The 20,868-nt window shown below is 36.8% G+C and overlaps 1 protein-coding gene across 2 annotated transcripts in view; it reads right to left on the minus strand.

Annotated features, from left to right (window-relative positions):
* Positions 1–20,868, minus strand: part of LOC128623002 (NACHT, LRR and PYD domains-containing protein 12-like) — a 136,719-nt gene that overhangs the window by 92,178 nt on the left and 23,673 nt on the right. The window contains exons 1-4 of one of the 2 annotated variants that reach the window (XM_053649828.1): positions 10,969–12,285; positions 6,379–6,513; positions 3,528–3,644; positions 57–110 (exon numbers count right to left, since the gene is read on the minus strand). In XM_053649828.1, coding sequence (XP_053505803.1) covers positions 57–110; positions 3,528–3,644; positions 6,379–6,431 — 224 coding nt within the window. In that variant the 5' untranslated portion in view covers positions 6,432–6,513; positions 10,969–12,285. Of the gene's footprint in view, positions 1–56; positions 111–3,527; positions 3,645–6,378; positions 6,514–10,968; positions 12,286–20,868 lie in introns of those variants that run through there. The other variant, XM_053649830.1, reaches the window with a different exon arrangement.

Here is a 20,868-nt window from a genome sequence, read left to right on the forward strand (position 1 = left end):
GGGTTTATAATACCAGTGTGTCAGTGTCACAGTCATGTTGTTGGTTCTGATCTTACCCTGTATCTGTGATGATGTTCTTTTCTATTCTGTCTCCTGCTCTCTGTGGAACACTGTGAACAAAAACTGTAGCTGTTAAAGACTATAACAGACATCACTTAAACACTATAGTCTAAACCTTTACCTTAATTTTGCTACAATAATTATTTTTGAGTGCATTAACATTCAGAAAACACAGTGCTCATCTGGCCCTGTTTTAATTCTAGGTATTCTAGGTTATTTCCTGTAGGCTGTTAATGATGTAACAAATCAATATGAATGAACAGGTAATGTTTTCTAAACAGAGATAAATACAGACATAATTTTGTATAAAAACTTATTTTGGAAGACGTTTTCAGAACCACAGACTTCATAGCCAGGACAATGATGATGTTCATGTGCACAGTGTGTGTCTGTTATTCTCTGTCCCATATCAATGGTTTAGATTCTGATTCTCTGCTATTTTTTATGAAACTGGTTTGATTTTATTCACTATTATTATTCTCACCACTGTGTAGACTCAGTGTATGTATGAAATGATGGGTATAAAAAAGTGTGACAAATCAGGTCACATATTAACTCAACAAAGGATGCAGCATTTCTCTTTTCAATACAGGACAATCCTGTTTATAAGGTGTGGATGGTTGCCAACCCTAGACAGACTGAATAGTTTACTCAGGTGAAAGATTTTACTCAATGAATGAAGTGCTTTTGAGAATGAAGTGAGTTTGAGTGTTTTTGAGTTGAGATCATTTCCAGTTTTGGTTGACAGGGGACGCTGGCACGTTTTGCTGCTGCTCCTGTTACTGTTTTGTTTGTTTTCGTTTGTTATTTTACGTCATATTGTATTAAATAACTGTGAGTTTTTTTAAGTTATATTGTTTTTAGTGCCGTTAGGATTGCGATGTGGTGGTGCCATTTTATATATTTTGGACTATTGTTTTTATTTCTGTGCTCCACCTGGAATAACCTGCAGCGTGCAATACGGAATCAACGCCTCGGTTCAGCTGCGTGTGTGGATTGTATGACTTTGTGCTCACAGTGCGCTACGGAGTTTCATCGCCTTGGCCTTGTGAGTGTGCAGTCAATGACCATGGCCCTAAGGTACACTACACGCCAGCTTTTAAATTTAAAACAGAGCTCTTATTGCCTAGCCAGAGACTCTTACAGAATCAGTCGAGACGCTGGATTGCTACGTCCTAAACAATATATCCATCGTCTCATCCTCTCCTGACATCTTTGTCCCTACCTGTCGACATAAGACCAACAAACTGCTCCATACTGGTGTTGATCACAGTAATTTAATATCGGTTCCCCATGTGCAGATTAACCTCTTTTACCGGTAGCCAAAAAATGGCATTTTTGTCTGTTTTGGGGGTACCTGTGTTCAGCATTGATTTGTTTTGTGATATCACACACCACAGTAGTGGTTAATGGCTCATATGAAAGTAGACACTTCAGACTTTAAGAATTACCCGTTATTTCAAGTATTTCTTCTTTTACCTAGCCTACCTGGGGCAATATATTCAGAATTTCTTTTTTTAATTATACATTTTTTTTTTACTTTTAACACAAATGTTATATCTTCACAGCAAATGTTGATATCAACCCCATTCCTGGTCTCAAACATGCCCCAAGTACTCCATGAACACCCAAAATATGAGGAAGTTATCTCTAACCACTAATATTGTGTGTAAGGTTATCCAAACACAGTTAAAAACCTCTCCAAAATGGCACCAAATGACATAAAACCTCTCTAAATGGCACAAAGCTCATAAAAATGGCACAAAGCCTTTAAAAATTGCAGACTTCTAGAAACAGCAAACATTTTTTTTTAGAAAAGGCACAAAATAACCTCTCCAAAAGGCACCAAACGTCTCCAAAAGGCACCAAACATCTCCAAAAGGCACCAAACGTCTCCAAATGGCACAAAATGAAAACAAATGGCAGTAGCATGAACTCTGTTACACAATGTGTAATTTCACACAAAAAGTCCGAATAGTCCTGATAGTTTCTCTACACAGCCCTGTAGTGCTGTGCTGATTGCCCTGTACCCGCTGACACACAACTCAAGACCAATGGATGCACGCGTAAAAGGTTTGGTTGTGCTGATTACGCGCTTGATTTTCTCAGCCTCTGAGTGGTCAATCATGTCGAGTTTGGGCTTGTTCGAAAGCTAGAAGTAAATCAAGTTAGACTGCCCAATTAAAATTTAGGAGGCGGGATGTTCAGCATAGCCAAAGCAGATTAGCGTTTTTTAGATGGTGTCTCAGTTCAGTTTATGGCTAATTACTAATTTCCAGAGGAGTGGAATATCAGAACACTTAATGCATTTTGAAGGGGACATTTGTGACTAAATATCGAATTTAATAATAATAATAATAATAATAATAATAATAATAATAATAATAAACTTTATTTTATAAAGCGCCTTTAAAAGCAGCTTCTCAAAGCACTGTACATAAAATCACAGTCCACAGAAAAATAAAACAAATAAAAGTTAATAAGAACAAAAACAACAACATTAATAATAAAAATAAGTATAAAACAATCATAAAAAGACATCAGCAGTCGAATGCAAGTTTAAAAAAGTGTGTCTTGAGAAGAGCTTTAAAAATGCCAAGAGTCTGGGCTTCCCTGAGTTCAGGAGGAAGAGAGTTCCAGAGTGAAGGAGCGTAGACAGAAAAAGCCCCGTCACCCACAGATGTTAGGTGTGTTTGTGGAACAGTTAACAGATTACACTGCGAGGAGCGTAGTCTGTGATTTGGGGTGTAAGGGATTAATAAGCCAGATAAGTATTGCGGAGCCAAGCCATGTAATGCCTTGTATGTCAACATCATGATCTTGAAATCGACACGGACCCTGACCGGGAGCCAGTGCAAGGACTTCAAAACAGGAGTAATATGTTCACGTTTCCTGGTTCCCGTCAGGATCCGGGCGGCAGAGTTCTGAACATATTGCAATTTGTTAATTGTGGATTTACAAACTCCGGCTAAAACGGCATTACAGTAATCCAGCCGTGTGACACCAGATGAATTAATCAGCTTTTCAGCGACAGATAAATTTAGCATTGTTCTGGACTTCTTATTAACTTTTATGTTTTATTTTTCTGTGTACTGCTTATTTTGTGTACAGCGCTTTGAGAAGCTGCTTTTAAAGGCGCTTTATAAAAAATAAAATAAAGTTTATTATTATTATTATTATTATTATTATTATTACTGTTACACAGTGCCATCCAACCATACATGTTCGAGCCAGAACATACAGAAGAAGAACTTCACCAAGAAATGCAACAGGAGGCAGAGAGCAACTGTAGATCTTTCACAATTACACTGAGACAAATAACTGAAGTTAATAACAACACACGTAGCTACCAAAATGTTAGCTAGCAGCGTTACATGATTATTTACCTTTGTATTATTTTATTTTTTTATTGGAATTTCCCTTTAACTGTGACTTTAGCAGTGACATTAACAGTGAGGAGATGTTACCCGTGTCGAAGTGACGAGTCTCCATCTTTAAACACCAGAGGAATATTCATAGACCAATCACTCTTCATGGAGATACAGCTGGGTGCTGGTGATTCTGATCTCTTTCCCTGGAGTTTACTGCACAACATTATAGACAGTCCTTTAATCATTTATATACACTCTTTACAGTTCTTAACTAACTTGTTCATTTAATGAGGACTTAATTTTACTTACAATGAACTGAATCTAACATTATTTCATACTAAGTGGAGACTGTTAGAGTTTCATTAACTGTTAAACTTTGCTTAAGTTATTCCTTTCATATGTATTCAGTAAATAATTTAGGTAAGGGATGATCCATGGCTAGGTGTGCATTACATCATTGTAATGCATGCCGTGGAGGAAAAGAACCACCTGACACGAAGTGGAGTGCATTAAACGATTAAAATTTCTAGCTCTGGATTTTCCTGCTTATACTATATATATATATACAGTGAGGGAAAAAAGTATTTGGTCCCCTGCTGATTTTGTACGTTTGCCCACTGACAAAGAAATGATCAGTCTATAATTTTAATGGTAGTTGTATTTGAACAGTGAGAGACAGAATAACAACAAAAAAATCCAGAAAAACGCATGTCAAAAATTTTATAAATTAATTTGCATTTTAATGAGGGAAAAAAGTATTTGACCCCCTCTCAATCAGAAAGATTTCTGGCTCCCAGGTGTCTTTTATACAGGTAACGAACTGAGATTAGGAGCACACTCTTAAAGGGGGTGCTCCTAATATCAGTTTGTTACCTGTATAAAAGACACCTGTCCACAGAAGCAATCAATCAGTCATATTCCAAACTCTCCACCATGGCCAAGACCAAAGAGCTCTCCAAGGATGTCAGGGACAAGACTGTAGACCTACACAAGTCTGGAATGGGCTACAAGACCATTGCCAAGCAGCTTGGTGAGAAGGGGACAACAGTTGGTGCGATTATTCGCAAATGGAAGAAGCACAAAAGAACTGTCAATCTCCCTCGGCCTGGGGCTCCATGCAAGATCTCACCTCGTGGAGTTGCATTGATCATGAGAACAGTGAGGAATCAGCCCAGAACTACACGGGAGGATCTTGTCAATGATCTCAAGGCAGCTGGGACCATAGTCACCAAGAAAACAATTGGTAACACACTACGCCGTGAAGGACTGAAATCCTGCAGCGCGCGCAAGGTCCGCTGCTCAAGAAAACACATATACATGCCCGTCTGAAGTTTGCCAATGAACATCTGAATGATTCTGAGGACAACTGGGTGAAAGCGTTGAGGTCAGATGAGACCAAAATGGAGCTCTTTGGCATCAACTCAACTCGCCGTGTTTGGAGGAGGAGGAATGCTGCCTATGACCCCTGGAACACCATCCCCACCGCCAAACATGGAGGTGGAAACATTATGCTTTGGGGTTTTTTTTCTGCTAAGGGGACAGGACAACTTCACCGCATCAAAGGGACGATGGACGTGGCCATGTACCGTCAAATCTTGGGTGAAAACCTCCTTCCCTCAGACAGGGCATTGAAAATGGGTCGTGGATGGATATTCCAGCATGACAATGACCCAAAACACATGGCCAAGGCAACAAAGGAGTGGCTCAAGAAGAAGCACATTAAGGTCCTGGAGTGACCTAGGCAGTCTCCAGACCTTAATCCCATAGAAAATCTGTGGAGAGAGCTGAAGGTTTGAGTTGCCAAACGTCAGCCTCGAAACCTTAATGATTTGGAGAAGATCTGCAAAGAGGAGTGGGACAAAATCCCTCCTGAGATGTGTGCAAACCTGGTGGCCAACTACAAGAAACGTCTGACCTCTGTGATTGCCAACAAGGGTTTTTAAACCAAGTACTAAGTCATGTTTTGCAGAGGGGTCAAATACTTATTTCCCTCATTAAAATGCAAATCAATTTATAACATTTTTGATGTGCGTTTTTCTGGATTTTTTTGTTGTTATTCTGTCTCTCACTGTTCAAATAAATCTACCATTAAAGTTATAGACTGATCATTTCTTTGTCAGTGGGTAAACATACAAAATCAGCAGGGGATCAAATACTTTTTTCCCTCACTGTATATATATATATATATATATATTTTATATATATATATATATATATATATATATATATATATATATATATATATATATATATATATATATATATATATATATATATATCTCTCTCACACACCCCCCAAGGCTGTAGTAGATGAGTTTTCCTGTTCGGGAAAACTTCGCGTTTCCTGTTTCCATCTAAAGTGTGCATCAGTCTCTTAAATCCCACGCTGTCCACAGCTTTGAACGTCACTATATTCTTAGATAGATAGAATGTGAAGCCTCAGACACCTCTTTCCATCATTTGCTGCTTTTATCGTATTTTTTCGACTGCTCTAATGCGTCGGTCAGTGCTAACTGTTTGTTTCGGGATGAGTGGGGTTGTTGTACCGGCCTGAGTGAAACACTCGTGGCATGTTCCTTCAGATGTTTCCTCTTAAGGTGATTGGAAAGATTTGTCGTATTACGGAAGTGCTGACCGTTGCCCGACAAACTACAGAAATCTCTGACTGTGCATAGCCAAACCCTTGCCACATTACTGACGTCGAGTCATTTTTTTCACACCAGCTCCTCATTCACCTGCTGCTAGCTCATGTTGAACTGTTTTTCAAATACGTCTCACATGAAAGACGCATGAAAATATAATTTAGGCAATCAAAAATCGTCAGATCGCCCACCAAATTCAACAGTTTGAATGCACACCTTCCAGGCAATCAGAATCTAGTATTCAGACAGGCCATGGTATAAATATGAATATTTAATGACTAGAATACAATGACATGGTAGGTTACCTGGTTTTTGAGTGTGGGGAAACATTATCTGTGTCCAGATCAGGAGTCTCCATCTTTGAAAATTAGTAAAGTTTGCACAAACACACAGTTGAGTCCTGAAGAGTCTGATCTCTTCTGCTGGAATGGAGCACACTCCTAAAAAACACACAAACAAATGTACAGTTAAACTTCACAACATTTTTCACTTTTTGTATAATTTTTAATTCTGGTGAGCCTAAAACCTTTTTTGACAAGTGCATTAAAAAAAATCACAAGCTCCCCATTCATATATCTGAACCGTCTGGTTATATTACAGTGGTATTACATACAGTTACAATTATTGGCACCCTTTTAGTCAATACTTTTTGCTACCTCCCTTTGCCAAGATAACAGCTCTGAGTCTTCTCCTATAATGCCTGATGAGGTTGGAGAATACATGCTGGAAGATCCAACCACGGCCCATTTTAATCTTTCTGGCAGAGTCCATGATGCCATGTATCCTAACTAAATGTCCAGGTCCTCTGGCAGAAAAACAGCCCCAAAACATTAAAGAGCCTCCACCATATGTAACCGTGGGCATGAGGTACTTTTCCATATGGCTACCTCTCTGTGTGCTCCAAAACCACCTCTGGTGTTTATTACCAAAAAGCTCTATTTTGGTTTCATCTGACCATAGAACCCGATCCCATTTGAAGTTCCAGTAGTGTCTGGCAAACTGAAGACGCTCGAGTTTGTTTTTGGATGAGAGTAGAGGTTTTTTTCTTCAAACCCTTCCAAACAATTTGTGGTGATGTAGGTGACTTCGGATTGTAGTTTTGGAGACTTTCTGACCCCAAGACACAACTAACTTCTGCAATTCTCCAGCTGTGATCCTTGGAGATTTTTTGGCCACTTGAACCATCCTTCTCACAGTGCTCACACAAACCACTATCCTCAGAACTTTTATCACTAACTCAGCATTATATAAAAACACTTCCCTTGGAATCAGATTATATAACATGTAATATAATAGTGTTTATACAAATACTATGTTTTAAATGTCAAATATAATATATAATATAATGTGTAAATGTACTATACTATAAATCACATCCTAGGGTTTATAAAATGGGATTTTACACAATACATTGTTGTATTCACTTGAGAGAATTTCCCCCACCATAAAGAAACTGCTGTAGATGATAAAACTCTCCCATCCACTCTGTACTAGTCACAAAACTAAAGATATCTTTCTTAAAACACTATTGTGCATCACAACTGAGTGTCTGAATGTAGAAAAGGTGCTTTAAACTATTTTGAAACCATTTACTTCGATGAGCAGAAAAAATTACCTACATATCCTCAGAGCTTCTACCTTCTACTTCAGGGGAACTGATGCATCACTATAAAATATGACTAATAAATGAACCCCGCCTCCATGAGCTCACAGGTGTGTTGTGATTGGCTAGGATTGAGTTCTATTAGAGCCTGGCTCCTTTCCTTTTTCTGAGCATTTCTGAGAGATGTTTTCTCTGAATCGCTCAGTGTTTATTATTATTTTTTTAGTCATTGAATTTGAAACTTCTTGAATGTCTGAGAGCTTGAATTTGCACGTTGTTCCCCAAGCATTACAAATTCAGGTTCTGCTGACTCTGATTTCACTCCATACAACACCTCTTTACAGGCTATAAACACACCACAGCTGCGTCTGAAATCGTGTACTGTGACAGAGACACACTGCACAGCTGTTGAAACAGTACGTACTAATCAGTATGTGTGTGTATTATGACTACAATCCCGGACATACTACCTCCACCATGTTAGCACTGTCCTATGCAGTTGGTTCCTCTGAGCCAAACAGGAACAGCTGTTGCTGCTTAGTGGCGTAGCAGCAGGGGGTCACATGGTGACACATAAAACCTCAGGACTGTCCCTACTGAATCCAGTTCTGGTTGTTATATTATGTAAATACTTCTCATATAGTTTGTGAAAATTATATGCACCAGTTCTTCATTTGCACCTAGTATATTTCTCAATTTGTATTTGTGAATATCATTTGCACTGTTTGTATTTTCGCTGCACAAGACAGTTTTCACTACTTGTTATACCGTTTGCATTTGTTCATGTTCTTTTATGGACACATCTACATTTTCAGTAAATAAAATACCCTTTTTCATTGAAAAAATTCATAGAATAATATTGTAATAAATGGCTATAACTTGCTAAGGGAATGTTAGATGAAGACAAAATTTCATTTGGAAGTCTAAAACATCCAGGTATAACTTTATAAAGAAAAAAGGTGGTTTTGTTTGAGTCCACAGTAAAAAAAAAAAAAAAAAAAAAACAACACAAGTTGTTTCTGGCATTTTTCTAAATATTATACTAGATAATTCAATCATTCTCAGAGATTTTTTTTTTTTGGCACTTTAAATGACCTAGATTGATAAAAAAAAAAAATGTATCCTGTTTAAAATGATATGGCACTTGATGCTGACTGCTAGAATATGTTAGAAAAACAAAAAATACAGGAGTCAGATTTCCCAAAAATTGATCTGGGCCTTTTAAGGTTTAATACTTGAAAAGAGCCGGCACGCATTTTCCCAACACAATTTTTTTTTCTGAGCTTGTCCGCACCAGCCCATTGCATTATGGGAATGTTTGATTCACGTAGTGTCCATCAGTTGAAATTCACTAAATTCCAGGGGTTTCAGTATCGCGACGTACAATTCCAAAAAAGTTGGGGTGCTGGGTAAAATTTAAATAAAAAGACAATGCAATGATTTGCAGATCTCTTGAACCCACATGTTATTCACAATAGAACATAGAAAACATATCAAATGTTTAAACTGAGTAAATGTACCAATTTACGGAACAAAATAAGGTAATTCTGAATTTGCTCCAAAAAGTTGGGAAGGGGCAACAAAAGACTGGAAAAGTAAGTGTTACTTAAAAAGAAACAGCTGGAGGTTAGTTGGCAAGTGATCAATAACATGACTGAGTATAAAAAGAGCATCTTAGAGAGGCAGAGTCTCTCAAAAGTAAGGATGGGATGGAATCTGGATGGAAGCAGATGTTGCTCTAAAACCTGTATATACATTTCGGCAATGATGTCGCCTTTCCAGATGTGCAAGCTGCCCATTCCACAGGCACTAATGCACCTCCATACCTTCAGAGATGCACTGATAAAAAAAAAGGATGGTCTCTCTCCTCTTTATTCCTCTTTACTTTAGAAGATGCTGCGTCCATGGTTTCCAAAAAGAATTTCAAGTTTAGATTCGTCTGATCACAGAACAGTTTTCCACTTTGCCTCAGTCCATTTTAAATGTGCTTTGGCCCAGAGAAGACAGCTGCATTTCTGGATCATGTTCATACATGGCTTCTTCTTTGCCTGATAGAGCTTTAACCAGCTTTGTGGATGGCACGGAGAACTGTGTTCACAGACAATGAGTTCTGGAGGTGTTTCTGAGCCCATGCAATGATTTCCATTACAGAATCAGGCCTGTTTTTAATGCAGTGCTGCCTGAGGGCCCGAAGATCATGAGCATGCAATATGGATTTTCACCCTTGTCCCTTGCGCACAGAGATTTCTCCAGATTTTCTGAATCTTTTGATGATATTATGTACTGGAGATGATGAGATATTCATAGTCTTCGCAATTTTACATTGAGGGACATTATTCTGAAATTGTTCCACAAATTGTAGACACAGATTTTCACAGATTGGGGAACCTCTGCCCATCTTTACTCCTGAAAGACTCCGCCTCTCTAAGATACTCTTTTTACACCCAATCATATTACTGCCCTGTTCCCAATTAACCTCCAGCTGTTTCTTTTTACTAACACTTACTTTTCCAGCCTTGTGTTGCCCCGTCCCAACTTTTTTGAGACATGTTGCAGCCATCCAATTCAAAATTACCTTATTTGTTCTTAAAATGGTACATTTACTCAGTTTAAACATTTGATATGTTTTCCAGGTTCTATTGTGAATAACGTGGGTTTATGAGATTTGCAGATCATTGCATTGTGTTTTTATTTACATTTTACTCCACGTCCCAACTTTTTTGGAATTGGGGTTGTAAAATGGTCATTTCTGGAGGTGTGGTGAAGACGCCCCAATACAAAAAAAAAAAATTACAGGTCACCAAACATGCACAAAATACGAGTTTTTCGATGTTTAACTATTCAAATGTTTAACTAATTTTTCGATTTTTTTTTTTAAAGAAGAAGAAGTTAAATTAACTGGTTCTTCAAACTGTCAACTTTGCTGTTTGTGTGTAAATAAAGTTGAGAATGTAAACGTGGATATTTGTGAGTTTTTAATGTTTGTTTATTGTCTTTTCTCCTACTGTGTAGTTCACCATTTCCGACGCAACCCATAACTTCCGGTTTCGAGCGCAACTGAGAGAAATGTGACGGAATATATTTTAAAACACATGATGTTTGTTCCACACTGATAAAATGATATTCCCCAAACCTTCTGAATGTTTAATTCGGGAGAAACTGAAGAGAGGAAGTTGAAAGGCCTGAACCTCACGCGCTGCAGATTTCCTACAGCTGATTTTACACCAGTTTTATTTACAATATATCATCATTCTTCTTATATAAAGTCATTTATAATAAAGAAATCACTCACCTTTAGTCAACAGCCCTTGTTGTGTGACATTAATATCACCGTTTCTGCCTTAGTTTCTTTAAAAGTTTAAAATCGCTCCACAAAATGGAGTCTGAGGGAGAAACGCTTCCACTTTAGGAAGGAGGATTCATTGCAGGTGATGAGTCGTTCAGGAATGAGTCGACTCTTTGATCCGGATCTTTTGGTGAACGTTGGGAGCTGACTCGCGAATCTAAACTCTAATCTATCCTTTTGCTGAAACTTCATCAGTATTATGTTTTCATGATTCTCTAATGCATTTAATCACATACAATACAACATACTAGCAGCAATTTATCCTCTCTGTACTGCACTTACATAGGAAAGAGACTGCGGTAAAGTTAGTTTCACTTTCACATATTCACATTTCTGTCTTCAGTAGTTTTAGTAGCTCAAAAAGGATAACACATGTCAATTATTGTTATTCACAAACAAAATAATCAGCTACAAATTTGTTAGTAACTGATGTTTAAAATCCAGAGAATTGTTGTTTACTAATGTGTTGTTTACTAATGTTTACTAATTGTTTACTAATGTTAACTAATGAGTTGTTCACTAATGTGACATGATAAGTGATTTAACTATCCTATTGGCTCTGCTCGGGGTGTGGCTTCGGCAGACCAATAGGGTGGGAGTTACCCGATTATTTAAGGACCCTTATTTTGGTAGGCGTATAGGTAAGCTGACCTGGGGTCTGCATATTGATAAAATTAAAAACAAATGTAAAAAGATTAGTAATGTTCTGAGATGTCTGTCCGGGCGAGAGTGGGGAGCAAGTAGGGCATCGCTCATAAATATATATCAGGCTCTTAAGAGGGCCGCCTTTGATTATGGCTGCCTAGAATATATGTCAGCATCACAATCAAATCTTAAAAAGCTTGATGTAGAACAGGCACAAGCACTTCGGATCTGTACTAGAGCATTTAAACATCACCAGTGACTGCATTACAGGTTGAGACAGGAGAGATGCCATTGTGTATCAGGAGGGTTAAGATCATGCTGGCATATTGGGTAAATCTACAAGGGCATAGCAGGGTGAAACACATTCTGTTAGACTGCAAAAGATATGAGGACGAAAGAACTGAGCTAGAGATGCAGATTGGAAAACAAAACATGACACTAGAGAACATGCTGGGGGAAACATCTGGGGAAATGCACCGCCCCCTAATGAACTATTTTAAAAGTACTGGTATAAGTGAGAGAATTTAGTAATCTATAGTATGAATAACTAGTATATAGCTTTTTTATCTCTTTATTTACTTTTATTTATGCAGTATTGTTTTGGTGTTATTATTATTAGTGTTTTTTTCTATTTAATTTTAGTATTATTATTATTACTGTTATTATTTATTTATTTATTTATTTATTTATTTATTTATTTATTTATTTTAATTATTTTCCCTGCCAATCTACTGCCCACACTCCAGTCCAGTAGGTGGCGGTAATGTACCTTTACTAGTTTGCCAACCGCCATTAAAAACAAAAAGAAGAAGCAAGAAGAAGGATTACTCAACGTCAGATCTAGACTAGAACAGGCTGAGACTGGTCAGAGAGTCACATTAAGAGAGCGCTGTGTTGTGTGTGTAAGGTTTATTGTACTCTCAGAGGTTTGAGCTGCACTTTGTGATTCTGTAAGTTAGTGTAGTGTTTTTCACTTTGATATCTACACTGTTTCTCTTGTTAGCTCTTTTGGTGTCACCCTCCGAGGCTCTGCACACTGGGCTAGAAGAGAGTGTTTTATTTTCTTTTCCCCCCACAATGAAAACACAAGGATTTGGTGCTGTGTGTAAAGATGTCTCTTGTGTTGAATGATGACAAAACTGCAGTTTGTAAACTCTGTAATCTCTGCACCCGCCCCGCGCTGAATTAAAGGGCCAGTACACCGTTGAAAGGTTTAAATGAAGATGACAAAAAAAGTAGTATATATTGCACAGAAAATATATTTGTAGAGTAGTATATTTCACATGCAGTTAATGAGTTAATATCAAAAAAGGTTTATATTAGGCCTATAAATTACCAGTTTGATGATCAGTGATGAAGTAGAAATGCTTTTGTTTGTGGAGAGTGAATGTGAGACTAACAGGAGGTTTTTTAGAATTCAGTCAATGTTAATATGAATTAATAACATTCAATAAATTAATAATCTTACTTTAATCTTCAGAATATAGTTAGTGTGTTAATGTTAATGTGTGTAATGTGTTTTCTGTTTATGAGACCAGTTACTGTGAAACAACTTGTTGAAATGGAGAGAATAAAGTTTTTATTTGCATTTGCTTCAGATTTGTGGAATTAATCATTAATTTAAAACAAGGTATAAAAGGCAGAATTATCGGTATTGGCTGATATCACTCTGAATAATTCGGTATCGGCTGAGAAATTTTATATCTGTGCATCTCTACTAAATACACTGCTGTCCTATTGTATGATGAGTTTAGGTATTCTTCACTAAATCTTTGTATGTAGCATATTATTTTTCTATTCACCCTTTTCTTTTTGTTTAGTTCTTGCCTATTACCTTGGTTGTCCTGTGGAAAGGCCCCCCTCTTAATCCTGTTGTATTATACACGTGTACAAAGAAGCAGTAAAATAGTAACCTTACTACCTTGGTCTCATTTTATGTCCTTCCTTTCGACCAATCATCATACAACCTCTGCATGTTATTCCTCTTTACCCTTCAACAAAAAGGGGGCATGTAGTATGTGTTTATATATATATATATATATATATATATATATATATATATATATATATATATATATTATTTAAAAAAAAAGTGCTTATTATTGCCATAGACAGGATGAGACCATGACTTTCACCTTCTATAGAAAACAAACCAAATGTGGCAAAATAAACATCCTATACACATAGCTGGACTTTAACCACTGAGCTGCAAAATGAGATTTTACATAATGTTGTATTCACTTGAGATTTTTTTCCCACCCAAAAGAAACTGCTGTACATGATAAAACATTTCCATTCATTCAGTACTAGTCATTGAAGATATCTTTCTTAAAACACTCTTGTGTTTGAATGTACAAATCGCATACTGTGAATTGACCTACTGCTCAGCCATTGACACAGAAAGTACTGATCAGTATAAGTGGGAAGCATGAATAGAATATGAATCCATGTTAACCAGTGGTCACTTCCAAGCCGTTTACAAGCTGCTGCACTGCTGAAATCCTGACTTATAACCACAATGTCCTCTGACTATCATCACACACACAAAAATATATCTCATATCCTATATCATAACAAATAAAAAGAGTGCACACAAAAAAACAATGAGATTTCAGGCTAAAACTGAAATCTCCTCAGATGGTAAGTGTTCAAATCACTTACAGTAAAATGATTAGGGTTTTTTTGTTGTTTTTTTTATTTTTTTATTTTTGTTTTTACATTTACAGTGATTTAATGGCTTTGGAGCTATTTTCATAGTAAGTACCAAGTAGATCATAGAAACCTGGCAGCTATGGTCTCTACCATCAGCCACAGCTCAGTATATACTGTATGTAAAAGTGTGTGTATGTTTCTCAGTATAAAAGCCCGACAAGACTGCAAGGGAAAAAATCCAGAAAGAATCCTCATGATCTCATCTTAAAGGTCATTTTATTCATACTGTAAGAGCCGCTGGAAATTCTTTTTAATTAAGAAAACCAGTCTGGAGGACATGCAGAAGACAGCAGTGTACAGCAGGGGAAAATAATGACTTTTGAAGTATTAAGTCATGAAATGTTTTAACACAATTGGAACAGTACACATCATTAACTGCATACTCCATTCTACCTAATAAACAATAAAAAGAAAATAGACATGTAACCTGGGGACAGTTTTCATCGACCCCACCTTCTGATTACACACTGGATAGATATTACACACATTATGTATTGGTTAGATAATGTTAATTCTATTTATAATGTAACAACTGCACTTTACAGTTATTTTCAGTCAGCACATTGAAGAGCATTTTGAAACATTTTTTCTTGTTTTGTTATGATTGCTATTAAATTAACTGATTGCTAAAATCTATTAATAAACTGAAAGAAGAAGATTATTCTTTTTCTGTGATTAAACCAAAAGTTTTCATTGAGTTCTCACAATAATTGAACACAATAATAAAGCATAGTTCCCGGTTTTGAAGGAACAGCCAGCTATGTTACCAATGTTCAGTTTTGAGATTTTCAAAATTGTACTGAAGTGATTAATGAAAATGTAAACAAAATTCCAATTAAAAACCAAGCCAACCCATTGTGTGAAGAGCACAAATGTTAATTACAGTATTTTTTATACACACAACTTGTATTTTGGCGCTTTAATTCATCTTTCATAATTCTATAACTATGGACTTTAAATATGAATTCTGTTTGTGAACTGCCTTTTTATTTAAACATGCTAAAATGTTTTTGTTTCAGATGATGACAGAGTTCATTCTAATTAAGAAAAACAGGTGTCAAAACCTGTTCCAGCCAAATGTAAGTTGTTACATGATTCACACAGCCACTAATATTACATTTTATTTACTCACCAGCTTTATTTTTGTTTTCTTTATTATGCATAATCATAAAGGCCCTAAAATGCAATAGATCAGCCTTTGCCCAAAATATGTCCTCTAGACAAGGGCTAGTAGAATATAAATCTATATATTTTATCAATATACAATATATCATTCAAAATGGATTTAAAGCAATATATTTCTCTCTCTCTCCCTGACAGACCAATGAGAAATGCCAAGGTCTGTAGGTGGAGGTTGTTGTTGTTGTTTTTTTATAAACATTTTAAATGTTTATTTACCTCTGGGGTGAATCCTCAAATCACAACAACTCAATGATTGAGTGATGTGTATATTTATATTATGTATTTTTACTATATATATATATATATAATTTTTATTGTATTTATATTATGTATTTTTATATTTATATGTGGAAATTGTTTTTTTTTTTTTTTTTTTTTGTAATGTGAATTTCTAGGGAGACCTAAGTGTTTATGTGAAGTTCTAGGCAGAACTAAATTAAGTATTGTGCCTGGGAAATTCTAAGCAGGTCATGCGAGAGGCGTGTACAAGTGTGAAACATTTGGGGTGTACTTCTTGTGTTGTTAAATGTTATGTGTGGTAAATTATTTTTGTTGAGTGATTGATCCTAACTTGGGGGCTGTACGGTCGTTGTCGCCTTTTCTTGAGTGAGCTTCTGGTGGTTCTGGTCCATCCACGGCTCTCTGTGGGCATGATCCGTATCAATCGTCACTGACCCAAGGTATTGTAAACTGCACACTGATCTGAGCAGGAGAACGCAACAAATCTGTTGAATCAGCATGCCTGATCTCTTCATTTTTGAGTGAAGTTCTCCTGTGGTAAGGTTCGTGGTCCTGTGGGGTTCGAAAACTACAGCGTTGCACGGTTGTTATACTCTCCCTAGTGAGTGCGTGGTGGAGGGAGTTGGGATTTTCCATGCCAAGCAAGATTCCACTTAGGTGAGGAACAGCGTTCCGGGAGCTTTACATTAGGAAGATATCACTCTGTTATTACATGCGACTGAACTAGAACTAGTATAAGGTGTGTATGTGAATGTGCTCCATAAATAAGGAGACAGGTGTGATTGATGAGCTCTGAAAATTAGTTTTGGAGACAGTGTGAATGTTGCATGAACCGGTGTGTGCTCTTGTCTGAGTGTGCATGCCTGCATTTGTGTGAAAGAGAAAGTGAGAGAAAAGACGAGGAAAAAAAAACACGCTGTGTGTGTGTGTGTGTGTGTGTGTGTGATCTTCAGATTGAGCTGGGTGACGCAGAACTTTGGGAGTTATTTCTGCTTTTGCATTGAGTGTTTGAGTCTTGTTTGCGTGATTACATCAGACTGTGAGGATGTGAGTCCAGTGGAACTGTTTGTATTATAATAATTGCTTTGGTATCAATATTAACTTAAATTAAAAAAAAAAAAAAGTGAAGCAGCCGGGAACTTGGCATTGTAAATATTTTGGACATCTGTCTGATTGCCCTGTGTGTAGATCACTCAGAAGTTCTAACCCTGTAATATATAAAAAATATTTCCAGAAATTGGATGCACAGGTTTTTCGGTCACATACCCACATGTAGATTGTGTGATCAAGAGGGACGACACAGCCTTTGTTGAACAATTCATGATCTGTTGCATTTCTACTAATTGAGCTTGGGTGTCACTAATTTAGTGAACTGATGTGAGGCTGATGCAAAGGAAATTAATATCAGGGAAGAAAATAAAGAAAGTAAGACATCAACATTTTTATCCACTAATCTAAGTGCCTGTTATCCCTGGTTAGGTTTTAGGGCTGGAGTTGGGCAACAGTAATAGAGAAGGGGTTAATTTAATGTCCAGATACCAGCCGCATATATTATACTTTTCAGCTCTGCATTATTGGGATTATAATTCACTAATATAACTTGGCTTTAATCAATCCGATTAGTGTATGCCACGGCTAATCCCTGCGTACCAGAATGTTCTCCATTCACCACCCGAATATTAAGAAAAGCCATACAGAAAGGCGGAAAGATTAATATCTGCCATCTGAAGTTTAATTTTTGTGGGCATAAGGTCAGGGATCACTTTGGTGTGCTGAGCATTTATGAGTATAAAAGAAAGCGTGCACATGAGAGTACATACTCATTCAACTACAGAAGCACATTAAATGAAGAATTAAAGTGTTGTATGGAAGCAGAGTTAATTACATTGCTCAAAGAAACACAGGGAGTCAGTAATCATTTCTGGAAGGAGCGATTTTATTTGGATATCTGAGGGTCGAGGCAGCCTTTAACAGAGCAAAGAAAAAACACATTTTTGGTGCAAATAACTAGCATATTAAATCTAACAGAAGTACAAGAAGAATTTCCCTATGTTAATTGGTGGAGGCTGATAGAAAATAGCTGGACATTTAATAATTTGGAAAGACCGCTAGACAAATTTTTTCAACCTGAGTCTCTGTGGTTTTTTGCCTGGGCATCCATAGCTCCCCAGGTTGAGCCATACCTCAGATTAGGGGAAGAAATAGGTTTTCAAACAGGAAGAGGGGAACCTGGACAGATTATAAGTGATCCAGTAATAGAGGCATCCCCAATACTGAGACAAGTTTATTGGGTAAAACAAACAGCAGAGGGTAGAATTGAGTCATCAGATAAACACACGACTTTAGGGGGAATTGTGGTAAAAATTATATCAAACAGATACGAGCATCATCTGTCACTCAGACTGGCTCGAGGAAGTGTTAAGATTTGGGGCAGATAAATTATAAGTTGGGGTTCCTGTGGCAGTAAAAAGGGTGATTGATTATCTAGGCTTAAGTACTTTTGTTATTTCGAAGTGTGACAGATGGTATCCACTCCTGTAGAATTGTTGGGGTCTAAGTACCCACTGTGTAAGGAGTACATTGCCAAAATCTCAGAAAAACCAGTGTTGCAGGAAGCAGTGTCCCTCGAGCTAACACTATCTTTTCCAAATTTCTATACTTTAAAAATATTATTTTTTTTACTTTTATAACATTTACAAATATCACAGATACCATTTTAGATAAAAACAATCATAACGTTGCGCTGTTGCTAAGATTTAATTGGATCTTACAAACATCCGCGACTAGCTCGTAGCCTGCTAGCATCACCTTACTGCTAGCCTTGTTTACATTTCACATTTCTCTCATTTACCGCTGTTTATGAAGGCAAATATGTCTGTTGTTTCTCCACCTTCGAATACAGTTGAGGACTCGCTCGAGCTGCACGTGGTGCTGTTGGAATTGGAGGCCATCTAGAAACAGATCCGCAGCCTACTCGACAAGCAGGCCCAGCTGCAGTGAAGAACTGCACTGGAAACATCTTGTGCTATCAACATCTTGTGCTATTCTTTTGGCTCCAACTCAAAAGAAAAATAATCAGAGAGAAAAAGCTAGCACCCTGGTATAATGATCAAACGCGTACCTTAAAACAGACCACTTGACAATTAGAACGTAAATGGTGTCAAACCAAATTGGTAATATTTCAAACAGCATGGAAGGAGAACCTCCTGAACTATAGAAAGTATCTTAGTGATGCTAGATCAGTCTCTCTCTCCACCTTAATAGAAGAAAACAAAAACAATTCTAGATTTCTATTCAACATGGTAGCAAAATTAACTAGGAATAAAACCACCACAGAAACAGGGACACAATCATTATATAGCAGCAAAGATTTAATGATTTTTTTCATTGATCAAGTTGAAAATATTAGATGTGAAATTCAGGCTATTAAATTAAATTAAATTACCAGAGAGTTTTATAACTAACCCTGTAGAAGATAATATAGCAATATCTGTAGTTTGTATTGAGTTAGATGAATTCTGTGTCTTACTGTATAATAATTGTTTTTCTGTATCAGCCTGCACTTTTCTGCACAGCAATAAACTGGCATTAGATATTTGCTGAAACTGCTTTTGTAAGTAAATAACCTTGAGGCTGGACACCAATTAATGAGTTAGGAGAGGGCCTCAGGAAGGGAGGTAGATATCAGCTAGGACAGCAGATAAAAACAAACAGAAACTCATTGAGACATAAGAAGGGAGTGTTGGTCAGAGAGAGAAAAAAAAAACAAAGACTCTCTCTGAATGAAACCTTTTTTTAAAAAGAAAACTTGTCCTCATAAAACCTTTTCAAGAAAAATAACTAACTGCACATACTCCACAAATTTAAGATAACATATAGACATGAATAATAATAATAAGATGAGTACGCTGTGGAGAAAGGTATAAAAAGGGCTGTGTGTGTTTGCATAATTTAGACTTTCTGCAGACTGTCTCACTTTATTGTTTCAATAAAGTTTGATTACTTTTTGACATCTACAATCCCTACTAACTCTAAAATATACTAACTCTCTGTCTCTGAAGTTTTTTGACTTAGGCTGGAAAGATTGTTTGCCACGTCAATGTGTAAAGATATTAAAACATTACAATTAGTAAACAAATATTATTCACATAAACACAGAAAAATCACATAAACCATTAAAACTCTATCATACAACAGTTAGTTCTGGTCCATTAATTTGATTGGATAAGCAGTGTTCCAAGAGTGCTGATATTTAGTAAAACAGCACTGCTACATTAATTAACCAAAGGACAAAGTGAAAAATGTGAATTGTAGTGAGTCTCCTAGAGGCTTCATCAGATAAACTCCTCAGATAAACTTCTCAGATGCCAATCCTGTCAGGTAAAAATTCCACCAATGTCTTAAAACTGTTCCTGTCCATTTTCTGGACATTTGGACATTTCCTGTCCACTGTTCCTATCCACAGATGTTCATCACACCCTGTCTATAAAAGAAAAACATGTGAATTAATAACCACAAACTGGACTGTGGTGCTTCATGATCAACATGTAATCATCTCTGCTCCAAGAGAAACATCATCATCTCCTGTTTATAATTAATCATTCTACATTTCTCCATTCTTACTAACATCTGTGTTATAACATTTAGCGAGAACAAATGAGAACTTCCACAAGTTCTAACAGGAAAATGAGCAGATATTTACCCATCACATCACTGCTCTTATCCAATCACAGGCTTTGGAGTTTTTTAAATAATGAACACTACTGTGTCATTTAGCTCTTGTTCTACATTTATATTTAAGTGCAGACTTTAAGAAGAAGCCGAGGTGAATGTTACAGGAAAGACAGAAGACACGGTGTGGAGGTAGGGTGCTGGAAGAAGTGTCAGAGTGAGTAAAGTTGCTGCGTAAATAAAATATCTGTGTCATAAAAGATAATCATTTTAATTAGCTTTAATGAGAGTTGAGAAGAAAGTGTGCTGCTTATCAGAAACAGGGAAAAGCAGAGATCATCTTGTTCAGACAAAAGCAGCAGTATGAAGTCAGAGATAGCAGGCTGTCACAAGGAG

The sequence above is a fragment of the Ictalurus furcatus genome, chromosome 19 (genome assembly GCF_023375685.1).
Source record: "Ictalurus furcatus strain D&B chromosome 19, Billie_1.0, whole genome shotgun sequence".
In the NCBI taxonomy this organism is placed as follows: domain Eukaryota; kingdom Metazoa; phylum Chordata; class Actinopteri; order Siluriformes; family Ictaluridae; genus Ictalurus; species Ictalurus furcatus.